This window comes from Molothrus aeneus, chromosome 3 (assembly GCF_037042795.1).
Source record: "Molothrus aeneus isolate 106 chromosome 3, BPBGC_Maene_1.0, whole genome shotgun sequence".
Taxonomy (NCBI): Eukaryota; Metazoa; Chordata; class Aves; order Passeriformes; family Icteridae; genus Molothrus; species Molothrus aeneus.
In genome coordinates this window covers 101,116,510-101,140,114 of record NC_089648.1, presented here as the reverse complement: position 1 = coordinate 101,140,114, position 23,605 = coordinate 101,116,510, and the positions used below count along the sequence as shown (strand labels likewise).

Sequence of the window (23,605 nt, the reverse complement as noted above, 5' to 3'; positions counted from 1 at the left end):
ATGCACACATGATTAAAAGATGAAGTACTTTGAAACATATTATTTTTCTAGTTTCATTTAGCCTCAAAGACCATGCAGAGAGATAAGGTTTCTCATGTCCTTTCATATAATCTGAAGTGTCATTATTCCAGAGTCCTGTTCACACAGCAGGAGTTAGGAGAACACACTGACTTTTTGATTTGTATGGTTCGATTTTATGAATCATGACCACTTTCCATGCAGATATTTAAGAAATTAGAGCTCTGTAACAGTGCTGGAGGGCTCAGAAATGTTCAGTGTCTGAATGATTCAATCCTTCAAAGGAATAGTGTGTGTTTTATCAAAAAAAGGCACTCCATTTGTTTTACTGCTCTCAAATATCTGTCCTCTTTTCTTTCAGGGAAACCAGTCATGATTGTAATAGAATACATGGAGAATGGGGCCTTAGATGCATTTCTTAGGGTGAGTACCAAAATGAAAACTTAAACAAATATATTTAAAGTCATATATATTGTATATTGACACTTCAAAAGTATTTCTTATACCTGTGCATATATATGTATACATGCATATATAATTAAATATAATTAAAATATTAATTATGTTTGTATTATATTTATTATATTTAATTAAGTATAATTAAAATGGTTTTCAGGTTGAAATGGAGTTTTGACCAATACTAGCAGGTTCTCTATGTTGTTTCAGCAAAACCAGATCAGAAATTAGAACATCAGACAGAATCATTCTGGAATTTATGTGATTTAGTGTAGCATAGACATGGTTATAGCCACCAGTTGAAGTTAAAACCACTGATACCTGAAGTCAAATCTTCGCCCATTTGGGAGCAGAATTTTACTCTGTCAGCATGGTGGAAATCAGCATAAAAGAATCTCTATGTGAATTACAATTCTATTTAAGAGATGAACAAGGAAAAAATAAATGCGAATTCAAAACAATTTAGTGTTGTTTAAGTGTGTTCTGAACTTGCCAGTTCTGACTCCTTACCAGGTATGCATGTCAGGGTGAAATGATATGTAAACACTCTATAGAGAACAGACTTATTTTTTTTAATAAACTCCAAGCTGTGAATGAAAATTATCAGTAGCTAGTGTTACAAAAAGGAGATAGTTCTTATTTTCTTGATACAAATAATTATTCTGAGAGATGAAGAGCAAGCTATAAGAACATTAGAAATCTTCATTAGATAATCTCTCCTGGAAGTGACTTGCCATGAGTTAGTGAGAAATATACAGTGGTTAGCAAGTTTTGTTACTACCAGTACATTAATTACTCACACATTTCTTAACTGGATGCACTGCTTTATCACTGAAGAAAGTGTGTTTGAGGTGAGTTTCTTTGCCACAGAAGGAGTAAATAAGTGGAAAGCTGAAGTCATAAAACTAATCCTTATTTCTCTTCTCAGCTATACTAACAAGAATTGCTGCTCCTTTCTTCCCTCCAGAAACATGATGGGCAATTTACTGTCATTCAGCTAGTGGGAATGTTGCGAGGAATTGCTGCTGGAATGAGATATTTGGCCGATATGGGATATGTACACAGGGATCTCGCAGCACGCAATATTCTTGTCAACAGCAACCTTGTTTGTAAAGTGTCAGACTTTGGCCTTTCCAGAGTTATAGAAGATGATCCAGAGGCTGTCTACACTACAACCGTAAGATAAATCAATGGGTTTTAATAGTTTTGAGATACGGTTATTTAGAAGAAGTGCATCTTCTGGAGAGTATAGATAAGACAAATACATTAATTGATGGGGAGTTTTAACCAGTCAAAAGGAAGAGTCTCTGCAGACATCTGTCTCTAATTAGGGGATAATATTTTCATAAGAACAAAAATTTTTATTGACTAAGTTCTAAGCATTTTTTATGGTATCTTCTTTATTCCATTTCTCATGATTTTCTGATTGAACAAATAAGGAAGTTTTACCCACAAACATTTTAAACATCTAATTTACTATGAGTCAATTAAAATATTTGTAGGCCGTTACTATTTTTCAGGCTAGATTTTATCTCACCAAAGGGAGAGACTAGCTGGAGGCTAGCCTGTGACAAAGCTCAACTTCTGTATTTTCCCTTGCTTTTGGATGGGACACTTTTCTTAAGTATGCATTCATCAGACACACTATGCTCTTTATTCTTTTGTTGAGCCAGCTCCACTTTCCCACCCATGGGGCCTCCCTGTACCTATTTTCCCATGCTGAGGGAAGGAGGGGCCCCTGGAATCTGCTCCGACAGGCACAGGGATCCAGGAAACCACACCGGTGCTCACGGCTGTCATTCCTGCCGTTGGGCTCTGAGTGGGATCCTGGTTTAAAAATGTCAGACCAAGATTTTGGAGGAGCCATATGACACGTCAATGGGATTTATAAGCACAGGTTGGGATTCCCCTCACCCAGCTTCAGCTAGCCAGGAGTTAAATGGCTAGTGTAAATCAGACATCTAAGCAGCCCTTTAAAATCAGTGGAGGGATAAGCACTTCCAGAGAAACTCAGTCAAGGTAGCTTATACAAGTATCTAAGTGTCTATGTTCTGAGTGTTTTAAGATACTAAGTTTCCTTAGGCACCTTTGAAAATTCTGCAATCGGTCCACCATAGCAGATCATGTAAGTGCTGCTCTTGATGTTGATGGAAATAATGGTAAATGCATTCTGTGGAAGGTGACCTGAAAATTCCGTGGGTGACAAAGAAAAATTTCTCCTATTTTTTTTTCTTTTTTTCATAGGGTGGAAAAATTCCAGTGAGATGGACAGCTCCAGAGGCCATTCAGTACCGCAAATTTACATCAGCCAGTGATGTGTGGAGTTATGGAATAGTTATGTGGGAAGTAATGTCTTATGGAGAACGGCCTTACTGGGACATGTCAAACCAAGATGTAGGTTTGTCTGTTCATGAGCATGCGTGTGTGTTAATAAAACCAAAATTACATCTTGCAAACACATACATATGTATTTCACTAGAAATGCATAAAATGTTGGTTTAGAAATAAGACTTATCAAAGCACTGTGTGGTTGTCACAAAATGAAAAAGTTTTCACTTTCACTTTTTACCAAAATCAAAATTTATTTTTTTTTTACCCACATGGATACTGTAGGTTTCTGTCCTAAGTATCAATTAAAACTGGAACATCAAAATACTAATATGGGGTCTTTACTATGCTTAAGTGTGGAAAGAATTTTTTTTTTCCAATAAAAAATAATTCAGAGGTTTTTGACCTTAGAGCAATGATTAATCATTTGAAAAAAGTTGTTAAAAGTCTGAGTGGCAGTTAATGACCTACTTTGGCTTTTTCAAGTTAATTATGCTGATTTAAAAGTACCCTTGTTTGCATAAAATATGATCCAGAGCAACAGGTCAGCAGTAATAGAACAGATGGGTGTTAATTTCGACTTCTGACAGGAGTATCTATTAATATAGAAATTACACAGGAAAAAGCCATACAGGTGTGATAAATGTCAGAAAGAGTCTCATTTAAAGTTGTTCAGGTTGGAGCTTGAGTGGTTTTTTTAATTGTTATTTTAATTTTTGATTGAATGATCAACATCAAAGTTGGAAAAAAAAAAGATAAGAATGTAGATGATGAGTCATTTTGGCACAGTGCAAAGTTGTTAATATTTGACAGGTCTCAGTGTCAAAGATTTCATGGACTGTCAAAATATGGGCAAACAAGTCCTTGGGGCAGAGAAAGAGAAATATTTACATTCCCCAGACACCCAGTAGAGTTTCATTTCTTTTGACACCTTCCTTCTGTACTAGATTCAAACATAAAAGAAGTCTGACAGGAATATAAGATGCCTCAAAGGCAAACCTTACCTATCTTTCAGGGAACAATAAGGAAAAACTTTGAAACCAAGGAGAAATTTTGATATCTTTATGCTTCTTATTAGATTTTGAAAAGTATTCCTCTGTTGAAAACTGCATGTAAAACACATGAAAAAAACAGCTTTCAAAAAACAGCTAATTGCCACTTCTTACAGTTTTATCCCTTTTTAGCATCTTTCATGATACTCTTGAATAGCACATAGTTAAAAGATGCATCAATTGCTTGGTAAAATAATTCCAAATATTCTTGTATGTTGTGATCTTCAGGTATGTTCTTCCATACCATATACACATCCTACCAATCCCTAGATAATCTATGATGCAAATATTTAGAATCACCTAATGATTTGTTATTTATTCTCCTTCAAAGTCACCATTTGGAGTATTTAACGGTAATGAAAAATTCTAAATGTGTTCTTCTAATTTTACACTCAGTTTTTATATTTTAAGTGTATCATTTTGCCTAAAAGTGGATGTGGGTGTAGCCATAGAGCAGACCAGATCTCCTAAATAATAGGCCTCCCTGACTTTGGATCTTCAGTTAGCATTTCTTTAATCCTGCCCTTCCTCCTTTAAGTCATTGATTTAGACTGATGGAAGCTACAGATTTGCATTGTGAACTCTTCTCAAGCAAAACCCTCCATTTTGCAATGACCTGGGGCTAGGGTGCACGAAAAGAACACTCATCCTGCAAAGTCCCTGCAGAGGCACAGCAGGCTGAGCACAGATGATAGACAGAGGTCCCAACTTCCCTGAGCAGTGGGCTCACCTCAGTTTAATCCTTGCTAGTACCAGGAGCCCTCAAACCCCCATTCCCCTATTAGATTGCTGATGTTCTTGCTCCCAATTTGTTTCTAACCTCAGTGCAGATTTGTTCTTCAGAAAAGGGCAAGGCTATACTTCTGGATTTCTTACCATTATTATAATCAATAATTTGTATTATTATATTCTATGACCATAGTAGAGTTACAACATCACATTGTCCAGTTACCCTTATTTAATACTTCCTTGTTGGCATTTAGTATATAAAATAACCAGACCCAGTCCTTTCTATTCTGTTTTGCATACTCAGCCTGCTTATGGTAAAAGCATAGTGTTTACAGTATCCCCTTTTACTCTTTTTGCAGCAAAAGCAGAATTTCAAAAACGAATTGGGGGAAGTGTAGATAATATAAATCAATTCCATTAGTGAGAACTCCAGCTGTTTTCTCTTTGTAGGTTTGCTTATTTAAAAAAAATCCTGCATCTATTTAATTTTCTTTGAGTACTGATGTTTTGAATCACACCTCCTCCTTTCTTAGCAGAGTGGATACTTGTACTTTACTTATCAATATTTTAGAATATTTTTTCAGTGTTTTGGGTGTTCACAGCAATTCCATCCATCTCTAGCTGATTCATTATTTCATATTTCCCAGTTTCACCCTTCTTGCTCAGTATACACATCAGAGAAGCTGATTCTGAAGTAACACCTTTCAAAAAGATCATCATCATCATCATCTTGATTCCCAGTTTTCTTCAGGTTTATCTGCAGTTCATGGTGAATGGGGAAAACTCCTGTTCTGATCACTTCATTCATGTTTTCACTCTCCCTTACATTCTTGGATAGAGTCTTATGTAGATAGTTTGCCAGTTTTAAGGGTATTAGATATTTTAGTGGTTGAACTGTTGTTGCTGGCACCTACTTTTTAGTTTCTCATTGGTGATCTCTGTATTCTGACTTCTTAAGCAACTACTTCATTTGTAGTAAATCATATATAGCATGCTCAAAGTGTTTAATACCTTTTGCCATTTAGAGGGTCAGAAATCCCTGCATTACTTTTCACAGCACAGCAATTATCCTATACACACTGTAGATTATTTTTCACTTTCATTCCACTACTACTTCTAAGCATAAGGAGCTGTTCTTTTCTTTTTCCTCTTAATATAGCTCTAAAGGATCTTACATTTTACTTTTAATGTTTTCTTCACTATAGCTCTGTTCTTCCAATTTCCCTGTTCTTCTGCAGAAAACCTCTCTCCACACCCTCCCTGACAGACAACTTCAACGTTTGTAAAAGGTCACTGCACTCAGTCTTCAAGGTGTGAATGTTTCTGCAGGAATTGAATATTTCTCAGTCATTTTTGAGCTGTAGGACAGTTCTGTCATTCTAAATGTTCAGAGAGAAAGCTGAGGCCTGGGAGATGAGGCAACTTCCCTGAGGTCAAAAGGACATTCTGTGACACAAAACTGCAGTCAGTGCCTTACCACTAGGCTATACCTCCTCTTTTCACAAAATTTCTTTTATGCAAAAGGTTTTGATACAAAACCTGGCTGGATTTCAGCCAGCTTTTTGAAGGTCATTCTGTATTGTTGGCAGTTCTGTCTACTTTGCAGTCCACTACTTCTGCATTTTCTCACACAACCTACAAAATATTTTCTTTCTGAGGTTATTATTTTTACTAAAACCTGGATATTTACCAACATTGTTTATCATACCAGATCTACATCCCAGAACTACATCTAGAACAGCTTCTGATCTTGTTTTCTATACAAAATGAGGGAGAAGACAGTCCCCTTCAGGAACAAGCACCCTTCCTTAGCAATTCTAATGCTGCTGTGTCAGTCAATGTCAGTATACTTGAAATCCCTCATGAACAGTGTTTTAGCCCTTTTTCACTAGCTTTTCTTATCTGCCTTGCTTCCTGATGTGCTTTTTTTATTCTGCCCTCAAGGTTTACAGCAGTTTGCTGTGATTTTACTTTATCCATTTTTATTTTTACTTAAATCCAAATGGACTCGGCTAAGGAAGTCAATGGGTGGGTGTAATTCTTGGTTCAGACATTTATGCTGTCCTTTGATCATATCATCATCTAGCAGCATCTCTTATTAAATCTAACTTTCTGTGATATATTAAAATAGCATTTACCCAGGTCTTTCTCTCTCATACAGTTCTGCTGCTTTATCATTCATATAACATGGCTAGACATAGAATACAACCTTTTTCCTTAGCAATTTCTATCTGCTAAACATTTTTCTTGGATCCTTTTATAATACCTTCAGGCTTTTTGTATTTTATATGTGCATGCACAGATATCCATCCATTTAAAAGTCAGTTGCTTCTACCACACACTCTTTCATAAAAACCTTGGGGCTAGTAATAATGCTTTCTGAAATAACTCAATTTATCAATCTATCTGCTGCTCCCTCAGTGAATTTAATTGTTGTTCCCTGCTACTCACTTGTCTAGGTAATATAGCTATGTTCTGCACATATAGAACAATATGCTAAATAAGCCCAAAGATAAAGCTGGGGAAATTATTTGAAAAACTGAAGGCTAGTGTTAAAACAACAGACTCACATTTTTGCAACACCAATGGCAAATTTTTGTTTATTGATTATTTTATTTTATTCTATTTTATTTTATTTTTTCTTAGATATTTGAACTGGGTAGCAATACCTATTCTTTAAATTACTGTTGATGAAAAATGATTAACTATTTTGGCTACTAGGTTATAAAAGCAATCGAAGAAGGCTATCGTTTGCCAGCACCCATGGATTGCCCAGCAGGACTGCACCAGCTGATGCTGGATTGTTGGCAGAAGGAACGTGGTGAAAGGCCAAAGTTTGAGCAGATAGTTGGCATTCTGGACAAAATGATTAGAAATCCAAACAGCTTGAAAACCCCCCTGGGAACCTGTAGCAGGTAAGAAAAGCGTTAATGTGTGTTCTTATGACAGTGCACATGGCTGGGCTCTGGATGTTCTGCTTGGTGGCTGGTTCCAGTTCACACTTATTTATTTCATCTGTCTTTCAGTTCTTCCTTCTTTCTGTTCCCTGTTCTTCTCTTCCCTCATTTGCCCTTCTTTTTTACCATGCTAAACAAAGCCAAGTAGGACTTTCTTAGAAAAAAACAAACCAAAATAAATATCGCAGAACTAACACATTTCTCAGTAAACTACTGCCTGCTCATCTTTCTGTACTCTCACCACTAGTCTGTGTTTTCCTTGTTTCTTAAAATTATAAAGTCTGGAGGGCAAGGATCATTGCCTACTGTATGTTTATATGATGTATCCCTTGCCCAAGGAACTGCTACAGTAGAAATAGTAATTAACAATACTCATGCTTGGCCAATGTACCTTGACATGCTACCCTCTAGATTTTTATCTTTCATTTTCTGGCTTTAACTCCTTTCAGTGATTGCATCTCATTGTATTTCATGATGTAGTTTTTAATGGCTTCTTCATAAATTTCAGGTGAATTATTTAATCATGGTAATCCTTTGATCTGCTAGCTATCCCACTGTACTGGGAATCAGCTGGCCTGTGTTCTGCTCCTGATTCTTCTATGACTGATTTGCTGTGTGACCTTAAGACTTTGTGTCTCTGCTCTTCCTTTGTCTTTGTTTTGTCCCATCCAATTGAAAAATGGGAGTAGCTGCTACTATATTTTCTAAGATGAGTAAAAGAATAGCATCTTTATTTTACTCAGCAACATAGAGACAGCTGCTGTCATGCTAGGTAATAAAGTTGATTTTCTGTTGGTAACAGTAGTCCATTAGGCTGATTTTGCTCACTCTGACCTTTCATCTTTTATGTGAATAAGCTTAGGAGTACATATTGTGAGCTACAGAGCAGTCAAGAGCTATTCACAGAATAATCTAAACTGTGTATAAAGGCCTATTACTTTCTAATCTCGACATTTTTAATACCCAAAACTTATTTGACTCTCACCTTGCTAAATACTCCCTGATGTTTTACTCTCTTTGGAAACAACTTACTTTCCTTTTTCCTTCTCCATAGACCAATTAGCCCTCTTCTGGACCAGAACACTCCCGATTTTACCACTTTCTGCTCCGTAGGCGAATGGTTACAAGCTATTAAGATGGAAAGATATAAGGATAATTTCACAGCAGCAGGCTACAACTCTCTTGAATCAGTTGCCAGGATGACTATTGAGTAAGTTAGTACTGGGCATGTTTAACTTGCATTTAGGGAATTTCTAGGTACAACAATACACATTGTTCAACTCCAAAACTTTACCTTGAGTACAAACGTTGTACTTGGGGGTCAAATCAGCCATTTTAGCAGCTGATGATATTGTATTAGAGCATCTCATGAAAGGGCAAATACCCTGCTACCTCTGTGTGGCATCACGTTTTTCCCTGCCTTTCAGACCAATTGAATAACACAAAGGGACTAGAATTTGAGGGAGAATGTGGCCCCTTCCAAAGTATGTATGTATAGGAAAATACCACTTTGCCTCCACCACCTAATTGGTACCTTTTTCCCAATGTGCTCTGGGAAGATGTGGAATTTTCTTCTAATTGGCTGGGGGCTGTCTGTGTCCTGCAAGACAGGACTTTGCATCAGGATAAGTCTGTAGAAGCAAAACAATTTTCTGAAGGCAAACACGGCCTGTATCAGTACTGTCATCTTAAAACAGGTCTTCTTGGCACCCTGCAAAAAACTTTCTTGTCCTGGTGGTTGCCAAACACATGTAATTCCTCTTAGAGAGCGGTGGGTTTCTAAAAAAGTTTCTAATCCAATATTCTCAAGAGTTCAACCCTATTCTTATCTGCCTGGTGTCACCAGGGGTCTCAGCCTATAGCTTGGGAACTGTTGTCAGAGTCCACAGGCTTCTAGCATTAGTAGGGGCGGAGTTCAAACTGCTGCTCCTCACTCATTTGCATGATGGGTATGTGTCAATGTGCAAAGGCATCTAGGCATCTCTTTAGGAAACAGACTATGATCCCCAAAATCTTGTATTTATACATAACTTTGTCCTGAAAACTACCCAAAGTACTTTACAAGAGAAGTGTCTTTGTCTTTGGGTGTCCTTAACAGACACACCATAAGATAATCAGATAAGATTATGCAAAACATACTGACCTCTTTCTCAGATGTGGAGACCCACACAGTGCAATTGCATGACACCTGTCATGTAATTGCACTCGTGGCTGAGAGGTTGAACAGTGCCTGTATGAAATTCCCAGTACTGAGCTGAGGTTACAGCGTAGATTCCATGTAGTTCAGAACCCCGTAGTCCAAACCACTGCGTAGCTTTGACTCACAGTTGAATGCCATACAATAGCAGTCTAAGTTGAAAAATTAACAATGTACGCATTTATCTTCCCCAGGGATGTGATGAGTTTAGGGATCACGTTGGTTGGTCATCAAAAGAAAATCATGAGCAGCATTCAGACTATGAGAGCACAAATGCTACATTTACACGGCACTGGCATCCAAGTGTGATAGACATTTCTCCCTTATGAGGGAGGTGACAGACTGAGAGAACAGCACTGGCCTTCAGTATATATGAAGTGCTGCTAGAAGACACTTGATTTCCTGGGTCCTTCCTGCAGTGAATAGAAGAGCTACAAGAAGCACCTACAGACTTGAACTCCTAAGTGCCACCAGAATTTATGAAAAGGGAATTAGGATCCACCAGTGGTGGCAAGGAAAACAGCAGTGACAATAAACAAAGTACTACCTGAATAAACATACAAACACCTTGAGCTCTCTAACCTCCTTTTTATCTAATAGACTTTTTAAATGTACATAAAAATTTAAAAAAGAATATATTTGTCAGATAAAATCATGATATTATTGTTGAATTCAACAAAATATTTTCCTTAAATCTGTGATTTCTGAATCTTTTTTTAATCATTTGTGTTTATTCTTCATAAAGACTTTCTTTTAGTATGATGTTTATATCTTTGGACCTTTTTAGTGCTAATTCAATGACACATTACTACACTGGGTACCTCTGAATTTGAGTTCCTAGAGATTTAAGAAGCATGACCAAGCAATGTATATCTATCTGAACTTTGGTATCCCTTTGTGCCATTTCCTTTTGTTAAGTCAACACCGTATTGACATGGCTAGCTAATTGGCAGGGAGTCAGGAAAATGCAAGTTGCCAAGAGCTCTGATATTTTTTAAAGAATTTTTTAAGGTTATACATATGCTATCTTTTAAAAGAAAATAAAAGAGAAAAAAAAAAGCAAGAAAAAGAAAAGCAATAATGACCCCTAAGTAGTTCTAGGCACTTTTAGCAAATTGTTTGCAAGATGATTTTAATGGACTACAGTTAAACTGAGATATATTCTAAGATGTAGATCTACAGCTGTAAACCTGCTGAGACACAGCATTGAATGGACAAGTGATTGTAGGAGTGTCTCAGAGTATGTGTGCAGTTCTCCAGTGTTACCTAAACCATTTAATCTGAGCACATCACATTTTTTTTCAGTACTCTGCATTAGCAAATCTAAGAGAAATAGCTGGTGTATATTTTCTATGAGTTTAAGCTGTATGCAGTCCAGCTGTCAGAATAAGGACATAGCTTTTATATGAGAACTGTAGAGCATGAGACAAGGGGCAGTTCAGAATTTTCAATTTTTTCACAAGCTTTTGCTGCTCTGAACGAACATGCATGTACGTGGTCACACAGACACAACAGTCATTCATCAGGAACAGAGATGCAAAGGTAGTTGCTCAATGGAATATCTTTTTACTACATTTACTTATATATAAATTTTGCTTGATTAAAATATTTAATTACCATAAGCAATAATGAACAGAGTCTTTACAGATATTGCAAGAATGTACATGAGCCAGAGAGAAATGCTTTGAAAAAAAAATCTGAAAATTGTGAACTACCCCAGCAATGAAATGCTGTACTTCCAAAGAGAATTGGGCTGCTTCTATTGATTTTGATAGAGAAAGATCCCAGGGATCAGTCATAAATTGGTCTGGTTTGATAATGTGGGCATCCACACAAAAAATAAAAAACAAAAGAAAAACCTTGTAAATGTTCCTTTGTAAAACTTGTAAATTTTATTTATACTGTCTTGTTTTGTACACACATTTATGTGTAGTGAGCTCTGAATACATTGAAAATGCACTATATTTTTCTATTTTACTTGCAGAGCATCACAAACAAACATGTATATTCAGTGCTACATAATGTGTTTTCCCACATTTAGGACCAAAGATAGTTATCAAAAACTTAAATGCATCCTTTCTCCCCCCTTCCTTTTTTCTCCCCCTTTTTAGATCACTGTACAGTGTTATATTTGTCATTTTATTTATTTGTTTCACTAGAAAAATCAGTTTGGTTTTACTAATTTTTTGTCCCCACCCACCTTTGTTGAAGAAAATCTGTAAAAAGCTTTTAACTAGCATAATCCCGATACATAGACACTTCCATTTGTAATCTTTGTAATAGACTGTAAATATATTTTTGGAACTATAATGCAATGTGCATAAGGGTTATTTTTCAGTGTCCATATATGATTGTTTATACAATTCACAGCACTTTACAGTCATGCTGAGAAGCCTAATTTATTGCCTGGATTTGGGCAGAGTAAGAAAAAATGGTGACTATTCTTATTTCGTATTAGATTGTCATTCAGTCGTAACGGAGTTATTTTCACGTATGCAGCTCAAGCTGTTTTTTAACTATTAAAATTAATTTTCTAAAAAATCTGTAGGAATAAGACGCAGAGTAGACTGCATGCCCAGCATTGGAATTAGTGCACGCAAGCACTCGGCCAAGGCACTTCAAGTAGCCATTAGAACACAATTAAAAAATACACAAATTATAAACATCCATTTTGTGTTTTAACAAATGCTAAGTGCCTCACTACTGTGGTGAGCATCTGTGGGCAGCTGGGCAGGGTGCTTGACAGTCTTGTTGCTGCTTTAGGCACCCAGCTAGGAATTCAGGAGTCTTTAAGTTCAGACACCTGCTTCCTTATAAATCTCGGCTACTGTTTCTAAGGGCTTGGTCATCAAAGTTGTGATGCAGCAATGCTGGTATTGCTGAGAATCTACAAACCCTAAATGCAAAAGAATTGAGGCCAGGCTTCACCTTTAGGACTTGTTCAATATTCTGAAGCACAGAGGCCTCAAAGCATGTGTGGTGATTTGGGCTCACGCATGTACAAGTGAGGGCCCTAATGGTATTTCTTCCTTAATTTTCCTCGTTTGATTTAAGCCATCTTCTTTGAATAGTAAATATATTTTAGCATTCATCTATATACCTTGACTGCCTTAATGTTGCCACAGATTTTTACACATTTGAAAGTGGTAGAGTAGACCCAGAAAGCACAATCGCGATCAACTGCAATCAATAAGATAACTTACCTACATGTTCAGATCATTACTGCAATTTAGAGCACATGCATGTAAATGGATTTGTAACTGGCAGAGCAGCAAAATATTGACATCGGTTGCAGTTCCCCAGGTTTCAGAAAACACAGTCCAGGTTAAGAAAAAAAAGTGCCAGAGAAAGTTGATGCTCATGGAAGGAACTGAAGAATAAGTTGGGTTGAGGGGAGAATGAAAGGCTAAATGATGAAAGAAAAGACAAATTCAGTTCCGGCTTTATTTCCAAGAATTTGGACATTGTGCATTGCTAATGACAGATTATGAGGCTGTCAGTGAGACTCATATTTCTTGACTTTATTCATCTGCAAGCATCTAGAAGAGAGATGCCTAAAAAAAAGCAGGATGAATCTCCCTCTGGGAATGCTTATCTCCATTAGAGGGAAGGTAGAGGGAAGCCAGATGATTAGCTTAAATTAGACGTCTAATATCTATCTAGCTAAAGTTAGGTAAAGTGATTCCTACCCTGTCTGTCCTTGGCTGCTACAGTTTTCCTTGTAAGCCGAGTGTCATAGAAAGGCAGCTCCTCCACCACTGGTATATCCCAGAATGTATTTAAACTGGGCTTTATTACAGAGAGAGGTGATTTTTTATTCTAATTATTATTATTCAGAGACTTGTAACAGGCCATCTAAATGCTTTTTGTATGTGGATATCAATTCTTGAAAATTTTTGTGATTGTTCTGAGGAAGACCCGCCTAGTAAATTACAGTTATTTAATATTTTAAATAATCAGAAATATTTGCTGACATACTGCTTTAGTCCAGAGGTTATGTGATCAGATATGATAGTTGCTGTTTGCAAAACCATGTTTATCTAAAGCCTTGTCATGTAAAATCTCCAGGAGGCAAAGATGCTTAAATGTATCTCAAATTGAATGTTGCCCTTAATATCTCAATAATTGAGCTCTGTCTGTATTATTTTCAATTTAAAATGAGGTTTTTTATATTTGTTTAAGCTTGAATTATCTGGCAGCCACTGAGGGAGTTTGAAAAAGTGATTTTAAATTAAATTTGCTTTTTTCCACTAATAGTAATATACGATGAATAGTTTCCACTGTTTTGAATGTTACAAATCTATTGCTTTAATGTGGGGGATGAACGGGGTTTATTTTTGTTTTGTTGTTGGTATTTTTTTACATTTATTGATTAGTAGTTGAAATAAAAAAATAATAATTTGTCCTTAACTTTCTAAGTAATTCATATTTAGCAATTTTGAGAGTGATTTAAATTCCGTGACTTTTGGGTTACCGCTGGAAGGGTGGTCATGTCACTACAGCCATAATGCCAGGTGGTACAGAAACATCACAAGGGCTGGTTGAACCAACGTTCTTTTGCCCAGTAATGACATGAAGCAGTTCACTGGCTGTGTGAAAGGATTGAAGGGCAACTCAGCCAAAAAATGGTCATTTCACCTTTTAAAGCTATGTTTGTCACATGTTAGAGCTAAAACATCCTTAATTCATTGCTTCCCTGCATGTGGTTTAAAACGGATGTGCTCATGATATGCATTTGATCTTTGGTGGATTTTGTTTGTTGGTTGGGCTGTTTCTCTTATTTGTTTTATTTTAAACAAGTGACATTTGAGGTTCTCATGGAAGAGAACAAATCCCGTACAGAATGACAAGTGCTGTTTTAGAAAAGTGTAATACAAATTCTTGCCCAAGAGCCATTCTGGCACCAGGTGCTGCAGGGGTATTCAGAGAGTTGGTGCTATGATTTGCTGAGCACCTATCACAACAGGTTTTCTCCATCTTCAGGACCTGTTAGGATTGTACTTCTGATCAATTAACTGATATATGGAAACAGGTGAATTTTTTTCCCCACTAACTTGTAGTGGACCTACATTTGGTAGATTTGAGATTTCCAAGACTCCTTAAAAACCTTAGCCAAAAACAAGTTTCTAGTAAAACAAGAAATCCTGGGCTGCAGCCTATGTTTTTTCTTGTAATCCCTTAAGGGTTTCAAATGTAGCCAACAATTACTTTTAAACAGAGATCTTTACTGTTTGATTAGTGCAGCTGTCTATTTACTAGGAAATAGGCAGTTCTGCAATTAAAGTTCCTGCAAAAATGGATTGGGGAGGGAATATAATGGTTTAGGGGAAAAAAGAAGGAAAAACCTCATCTAACAAATGGACTGTGAAACCCAAAATATAACAGGCTCCCCATTTTTGTAACACATTCGATACAGGGATTTGAAAAATATAAAGGATTAAACCACAGGCATACTGCAATATCCTGATGAAAGAGTTGTGGCAGAATGCAAGCTAATTTTGTGAGAGTTTTTCCTCTGGATTTTTTTTTTTTTGAGACTTTTAAGTTACAATAATTGACACATGCATTTAGAGCCAAATCTGTTGGGACAAAACAAAATGGATAAAATTTGCATGTCTATAATATCCATGGAATTCTCAGAGCACTTTCAGGGTGGGCAAGGGGTAGGCAGTTTGAAAGTGAAAGGACTGATGTGTACGCCCTGTAGGTTACATCCAACAAGATTATGAAAGGTTAGAAAGGTTAGAAATTATGGATGAAAACTCTCAGTTTGGTACATGGTGAGAAGTCAGAAGAAGGGAGGGAGTGGAAAGAGAACTGTGAAGTCATTCACAGTGTCTCAGTCTAAGTTGTAGGGTTCCACAAGGCATTCCTGGCAGGGGAGTTAATGAGTGTGAAGATTTTTTAAGTAAAGAGACACTGTTAATATAATATACCTAATAATGTAGTGTGGAGTGGTTTCAGGACTCTGATTTTTCCTCAGGCCAGATTGGAATTTGTCAGAGACTAAATTGAGACAGATGGGAAAGCAACTGGTAATATACAACTCATTCAAGCAGACTTGAAATCGAGACATGAAAGGAGATTTTTACAATAAAAGCCTGAAAATAGGACATGAACTGTGATGGTATTTACTCTCACATGATTTTAGAGTAACTATCTTTAAGTCTTGTATAATGATAGCAGATTTTAGCACTTATACCATATAAATTGGGTGAAATTAATGTCTAATTAAAGTGACCAAAAAAGAACCACAAGTTAAAAAATAACTGATGTCTTGATAGACTATGAAAAAAGATGTGATACAGCCAGGCGAAACTTGTGTAGCCAGCCAAATGAATCTTGGACAAAACAAGACATAATGCCTGGTGCCAGAAGAGCTAAATCAGGAATAGAAAATCTATTCATCCATAGACCAAAGCTTCTGCATTTAATTGAACCAAATAACCAATTGTAGAGCTGTGCTGGTAATAATAATTAATAATAAAAAACTAGAACTTAGAGGTCCTCTGATGAATCATAACATGGCTACCACTGAAAAACACACACAGTGCTATGAGCGATAGCTGTGCCGAAAGACTTATGTGTGCTACTGGTATTAGAGTTCCATGACTCTGAGTATGTCATTTATAAACTGGAGACATTATAGCCCCAAGCCCATAACTAAAGCCTTCCTCTTTTGTACCAAAACAAAACAGAAGGAATTATGAGAATCTGTAGCAAGTGCCATAGAAATTATCTTGTATTATATTGCCCTGAGATGTAGAGTCTCTCTCACTGGAGATATTCAAGAATCATCTGGATGCAATCCTGTTCTGTGTGCTCTAGGATGACTCTGCTTGAGCAGTGTGGTTGCACCAGATGACCCAGTGTAGTCCCTTCCAACCTGACCCATTCTGTGATTCTATGATTACTTCCTTAGAATTATGAAGAAAACCATGAATTTACATGAAGGAACAAGCTTCCTGATCCAAAGATACTGTCTCAGTGAGAAGAAAAATCATCCATTATTTTTACTGAAACATTCAAACCTGGCTTGCAAGAGTCTAGACTTAATGATAGATAGATAGATAGATAGATAGATAGATAGATAGATAGATAGATAGATAGATAGATAGATAGATGATAGATAGATAGATAGATAGATAGATAGATAGATAGATAGATAGATAGATGATATATTGATGGATAGAATGTATCCACATTGATCCCTCTCATTTCATGTCTGTAGAAACATCACTCAGGCAATTTCTTGACTGTTGTTCAACCTGTGTTACTATGCCAACTTCCACTGGCTTCCTGAAGGGCTGCACGTCCATTTTGACATGTCTGCTGTAAAATGTTTTCGTTTCCTTTTCTCAGGGACAAACAGCCTGTGCCAAGAACACACGTGTAGCTTAACAGAAAGAAGGTGCAGGAATCTCAGATTTGTTCTCTCCAGCATGTTCTTTTCAGTCATAGTCATAAATTAAATATGTTATTCCCCTGATGTTTCGCATAGTATATTGCATAAGAAATCTGATTTGCCTGGAAGAAACTTAGTAAAATCACCCAGATACCTCCTGAAGACCACTCAGAAATGGCATTTTTAAGAGATTGGGTGATTAGGATTTTGTTCAGAAAGTGAAAGAGTTGCAGAGCTCTTGCCCTCAGGCCATTTCATTCCAGGTCTCTCTCCTGATTTGTTTACTGGAGGAGCCCATAAATCATCTCTTATATTAATCTATACAAAATAGCAGCATCTCCTTTGCTACTAGACAATATTTGTACCCTCATAGGCTGCTGGAGAAAAAGACAGGGTTAGATTAAAATCCAAGCCAATATGCCTAGCTGAAGAAATTGGGCCAGCAAGGCACTGAGAGGTATTCCTAATGAGGATTCTCCTTTAATATTACTGGGCCTTAACCACTTAGTGCTGTGTAGAAATGATTCATTGCTGTTGTGGAGGGAAAAGCTGCTCTTTACTACAGAGGTTCCCTACACTTCAGTTCATCCACTGCCAGGAATGGAGGCAGGGAAAGAGAATAAAAAATAGCTTTCAGGCATTTCTTTGTAGTGCTCTTTTCAAGAGAAATAATTGTCTCAATGCCTACATTACCTAAATATGTGCAAGAGGCAAATCCTCTTTTATGCCTTTTACTTGCTGGCAAAACCATCCCAATTAGGCTGTGTGCTCTTTGTTGAAAGTCTCAGCCACAAGCTGCCTGCCATCCCATGAAACTGCTTTCCTAACAACAGGATGACTCCCAGGCAGTACCTTTTTTGCAGTAGTTACTTGAGTGTCCCAACACCAAATTCCCTCTGCAGTTGTCCATGTTTGTTACCTTGTGCAGAGCTGCCTTTGAGGGATATTTTCTCAGCCATGAGGTAGGAAGCTATTTGTAGCACTGTGCTCTACTTCAATTTCTCCCCAGCTGGCATCAGTCATTAACACTTACCTAGCAGCACCCATGCTTCCCTGCAGGCTAAGCAGAAGATGATCCTGAGGAAGGAATATTTACTACCCAGCACCCAACAAAAGCAATGTCTGTCTACAACCAACAGTGAGTCAGGGAGACCACTCCTAAGTGCAGAAGTCATTAGTGTTGGTCAAAACAAATCAAAACAAACAAGACAAAGAAGGGTGTTTACAGTGGGGGGAATTGTTGTATGCAGAAAAGCAGAATGTCAGGCTTATGTGGAATGCCCAGTTAACACCAGTGTTAGAAGCTAATGGAGTTTATTTAAAATAATGTCAAAATCTTTCTGTTGGCAGTGCAATCTAAGGGGGACCTGAATGGCAGAAAAAGAAAAAAAAACCTGATGAAGGGATTATGTCAGGGAAGCAGGAGAAAAGAGTTACCTTTTGGGATTTTACACTCCTCACAATGAATGGGGGGAAAGTCTCTTCACATTCATTTGTACTGTTATAAACATTTCTTATGGATTTTATGACATTAATATAGCTGGATTGTTGAAAATCGTATGAAAACTAATGCTTGACCTGTGTCATCTGCTTCTGAATTATTTGCTGAAAAAGCAAGAGGATATGCCTTGGAAAAGAAGATATACCTTAGAAATATTACCTGCTTTCAGTACAGCAAAGTATCTTAATAATTATTGAAAAGGGAAGAAAAATCTGTATAAAGTAAGCCTTTAAAGTAGCTAATACCATTTTTACACTTGTATATTTTGAATAGGATTGTGCAAAGCTGAATTTATCTTTTTTTTAAAATATCAGATGCTGTCAAGTTGTTTGAATTTAAGATTACAAAAATATATTAAATTTATATTAAGAATGCATATATATATATAATATATACATACACATGCAGAATATATATATGCACATATATATATATACAAAGAAGCCAGATATCTTAGCAAAGACTTATGTATGTGCAAATGTGTCATTGAACCATTGCAGCATACTTTTGCAAAACAATATATTATATTTGACAGTTCTTAAACCTAAAGTCTATTGTGTTGTTGCAATTATTTTTAATTTAAAGCACCTTTTTGTGGCAGAAGTCCTTGTTAGCTAAAGTCAGTGAGCATTAGTAAGCAGATGAATATGATGTAAATTGGTAGAAGCTGTTTGCTGCAAGTAGGAAGATATCTCACAGAGATGACATCCAGCTGTTACTGGGCTCACTCTCTATCCTTTTTTAGCATAAATGCCAGAGCAAGACAACAGACTGACTCCCTCCATGCTTGTTGATAGCTGAATCATGGCTATCCATGGTTCAGGATGTTGATGGACAGACATGTAATACCTATCTGGCATCCTTATGGATAACGCTCACCTTATTTTCCTGTGATTTGATGAATGGCCTACTTTTCTGGAACTTATGGAAATGTTGCATATCTCTTGGGTGAGAAAGGCATAGAAAGACTAAGACTGACTCTACACTACTATGCTGTGGGAAGGTATTACAAGAAGGCCAACATGATATTTTCAAGTTCTAAAAAGTGTTGTTGTGGGAAAGGAGAGACTCGTATATTAGTATTCATATGTTACCAGACACTTTGAGCTGCAGCTACTTGCCTGGGAAAAGGTTGGTTAGGATAAGCCTAGTCAAAAATTGCCTCTGAAGTTACTTGCTGTACTGTACCATCCCTTCCCTTCCTGATGCGCCTTTCCTTTTCAGAAATCCCCTCCTTCTTCCTCAGAAAATCTTGTTTATGACACTTCTGTGGGAATGAGTGGACTGTTTTTCTGAGTAAAATGGAGATTTTTCTCAGAAGACATTGAGTGGCCTTCTTTTCCTAGAAGAGCTAGTATCTCAGTCTGCAGGCACCAGACTTTGTCATATCATTCTGACTGCTCAACTATTAGATAACGTGCATGTGATCTCTTTGATCCTTCTTTACACATATCTGCTGTTGAAAGGATGAATTTAGAGATCTAATTTCAGAGGTTAGGGGCTGTGAATCCCTGACACATCCTGATTTAGTGTTGGGATACATGATAGCTTACCCAGGGCACTCGGAGGGTTAGCTCTCATGGGGTTTCCTTTTTGTGGAAGTCACAGTGTGGGTAGTAACTTTTGCACGTTTTCTCTCATTATTAATTTTGGATGTGGCCTTGGCTTGCCCCAGAGACTGGATAAATAAGTGCTGAATTCAGCCATACAGATGGAGCAACCAAGAACTGAAGCCCTATCCTCACTTTAGAGGCTTTATCTACCGTCTTTGAGTGGCCTTTAGTTTCTCCATACTGTTTTGGGTTTCCATCTCTTTCCAGGGAGATAGACTGTCTAATTCAAATCTGGAATGATATGGGACAGCATGGCAGCTAGAAACGAGCCATTATGATAATGAGTAGCTGGGTCCTAGTGATGCAAGGAAATTATTTCATTCATTTGCCATGTGTTGCACAGGGATCCACATCTCCCATTTGTTGATGTTTCATTCTTGTTTCATTCATGCTATTATTGCACCTCGGCTTTGCTCTGGTGAAACTGGTACTTGGGCAGCGAGAACTACTGGCTGTCCAGAGTAAAGCTATGCCACAGTCCAGGGTGGCCCTGTACCCTATTTCATGAATCTCTGGATCTGGAGACCTTTGTTTTGGTGCTGCCCAAAAAATATCAGGAGAGAGAGAGAGCCAATAAAAATATAACTTGAGGTTTTAAATACCTATGCATCAAAGTGACATTTTTGACTACCATTTACGTTTAGCTTTGAATCAATTCACATGTCAATCATTTTTACTAATTCAAAGGCTTACTTGTCTTCAAAATACTAAAAAGACCTATCAGAGTAATAAAGTTCTTCCATTTTGAAAAGATTTCTCCTCAGAGTGCCTTTTTGATGAATTCTTTTCTCATGCATTCCATGCATTACTAGGGCTTCAAAGGGCAGGTGCAAAAAAGTATAATAGAAATGAGGTTTAGCTTAGTTAATTCCTTCCCTTCATGTAAAATTAGTCCCTAGGACACTTCACTAGAGACAGAGGAAAACCTTCTGTCCCTCCATCAGATTGCTTTTTCTAGCTCTTCTTTTTGTTTGTTATGCCTCAGATATTATGGCTATTAATAATATCAGATCCTCTTCTCAGTTTATCGTAAAACATCTTGCTCCCATCTTTTTCCACTTTGGTGACAGAGATGTATGTCATGCAATGATGTGTTAATACCACTCTTCTCTTGAATGAGTCTCTTCCTTTGATTCACACTGTAATATAATATAATCCATGTGCTGGAATGACAGATACTACTTTGGAAGCAGCTATAAGTATATTGGTTGGTATAGCAGGGGGACATTCCTCTGCTAGTTTATTTTTCTTTAGTATTAGTGTTACATTGGCTTGTCTCAATGTCTATAACAAATCACTTTTCTCCCAGGAATTTGCAAATAATTTAGTTAAGAGATTTCTAGCCATATGTAAAATAATTTACATTCAGTCCTGGCCTGCATCCATTAGTGCTAAATCTATATTGTTTAGAGATTTCATATTACTAGTCTGTCACTGAATGTTCAGTAAAATCCACGTCTTATTATTTCCTTTTTTTTTTCCAGCTCTGGGGTTTTTTTTGTTGGGGCTTTTTAAGCAGCACAAGTAACATAAGCATTGTCTTCAAGTGCCAAGTATCATATAATGACTGAGATGAGTCAGTTAAAATGTTTTATAAGATTCTTCAGCCATACCAAGAGCTTCTGATAACACTGGGCTAAGGGAGAGTCTACTTTTATTAGCTTACAGGCTAGAATCTATCTACCTTGTATATGTTTTTAATTATGCAGAGTTAAATTGAACATACCCATTCCACCCTTGTCCTGCTTCTTTGTTTCAAACAGTTATTTACATCTTCTCCTGGTACTTGATTTTATACCCTAATACCCATCTGAAAACCTGCACCTCATTCATTTATTTCCTTTGTTTCCAATACTGAAATTGTCAAGTATAACCCTGTGGCTCATTGAGATCCAACGTGAAACACAACTACATATCCTTCATGTTAGAGGTGTTTGCTTGAGAATTTTTGATGTTTACTTATCCAGTCAATGAGAATTTTTGTCAAATAGTGGTGTATACATGGCAATGAAAATGATAGTGTAATTTGCCTCTATTACTTCCTAATATCAGGATTCTGCTGCACTGCAAATTTCATATCTGTTGTTATTATTTGTTTGACAGAATCAAAAACATGCCAGGTGCTTTGCAAAACAGAGAACAAGAAAAATCCCTTTCCAGAAGAGATGACAGCCTGAATAGAAATGGCATAATGGCAGGAGACAAAGGAAGCAGAAAGGGGAAGCAAAACAAGAGTTATAACCATAAGATCATGAGATTGGTTTGGAGGCACAGTGAACGCTATGAGGCATTTTTTTAAAGCCCATAAGGACTGTAGTTGGGATTAGAGAATGGAAATGTAGAAAAGAAGCATGGAAAGGAATGGAGAAGAAGGGAGGAACAGACTGGCAACAGGAGGAAGAGTAAACAGAGGTGTATGGGAGAGGCCAGAACACACATCTGACAAACTGAGGATTATGACTAATGACAAGGATGAAAGACCACATCTGAAGAGCATGATGATTTCAGGAGGATGGCGAAGCAGGACATGGTGATGCTGCTAGGGAGAGAAGAGCCAGCAAAGCTGCCCTGGAATCCTGCCCTGGAAGCTCCTCACGCTAACATAACCCTGCTTCCCCATCTTCTTTCTAGCTCCCCTCTTATACATAAAATATGTATATAGAAGAGCAAAGGAGAAGGAGAAGCAGCTAAATAATCTTTTCCAAAGATCCTGCTGGGGAAGAAGTTTAAGCTGTGATGATACAGATTTACCCCTACTGATACTCCTCATGGTAGCAAGAAGCAGAGAGCATTCTGTTAGTCATACTCCTGCAGATGAATCTATGTGAGTCTTTGCCTCTGCTTACAAATAGGCCTTGTTGAGAAATATTCAGCAAAATTATAATACTCCAGCCAATCTTGGACATTTTAAAATGTCCTTTCATTCTAAAACAGAAAGAAATTATACCACTCACAGTGAAATGGAAACGGGAAAGAAGGACATTTTAACAGTGGTTTTTTTTAATGCTGAAAATAATAATTTCAGTATTACAGAAAAATATAAGGGGATTTTGCTCATTGTGGAAAAAAAATACATATTATAACTTTTCATGAAATTTCTGATAAAATTGGAAATTATTTTAATTATGTAGGACTGCTTTTTCTGTTGTGTTTTTTTTTTTTTTTTAGAAGATTGGTATTTTTAGAAGGAAACAGGAAAATTGCCATGTTCGGTCTGTCAGACATTTTAAAATACCCTGATTTCCAAGATAAGAATTCTTCAGGAGTAAGAAAGCTGAGAAGTGGCCAGTCTAATCTCTTCCTCACTTCCTTCTCCTCTGCTTCTGTGATCAGACATGTCTAATGATTA

At 37.0% G+C, this 23,605-nt stretch overlaps 1 protein-coding gene across 4 annotated transcripts in view; it reads left to right on the top strand.

The window, feature by feature from the left end:
* The window catches only part of EPHA7 (EPH receptor A7), a 163,035-nt gene extending 139,739 nt beyond the window's left edge, over positions 1 to 23,296 (top strand). For 2 of the 4 annotated variants that reach the window (XM_066547493.1, XM_066547492.1), the window contains exons 12-17: positions 380 to 441; positions 1,442 to 1,651; positions 2,719 to 2,868; positions 7,305 to 7,498; positions 8,595 to 8,750; positions 9,932 to 14,147. In XM_066547493.1, the coding sequence (XP_066403590.1) occupies positions 380 to 441; positions 1,442 to 1,651; positions 2,719 to 2,868; positions 7,305 to 7,498; positions 8,595 to 8,750; positions 9,932 to 10,046 (887 nt within the window). In that variant the 3' untranslated portion in view covers positions 10,047 to 14,147. Of the gene's footprint in view, positions 1 to 379; positions 442 to 1,441; positions 1,652 to 2,718; positions 2,869 to 7,304; positions 7,499 to 8,594; positions 8,751 to 9,931; positions 14,148 to 22,359 lie in introns of those variants that run through there. The other 2 variants (XM_066547498.1, XM_066547497.1) reach the window with 2 other exon arrangements.
* The last annotated feature ends 309 nt before the right edge of the window (positions 23,297 to 23,605 follow it).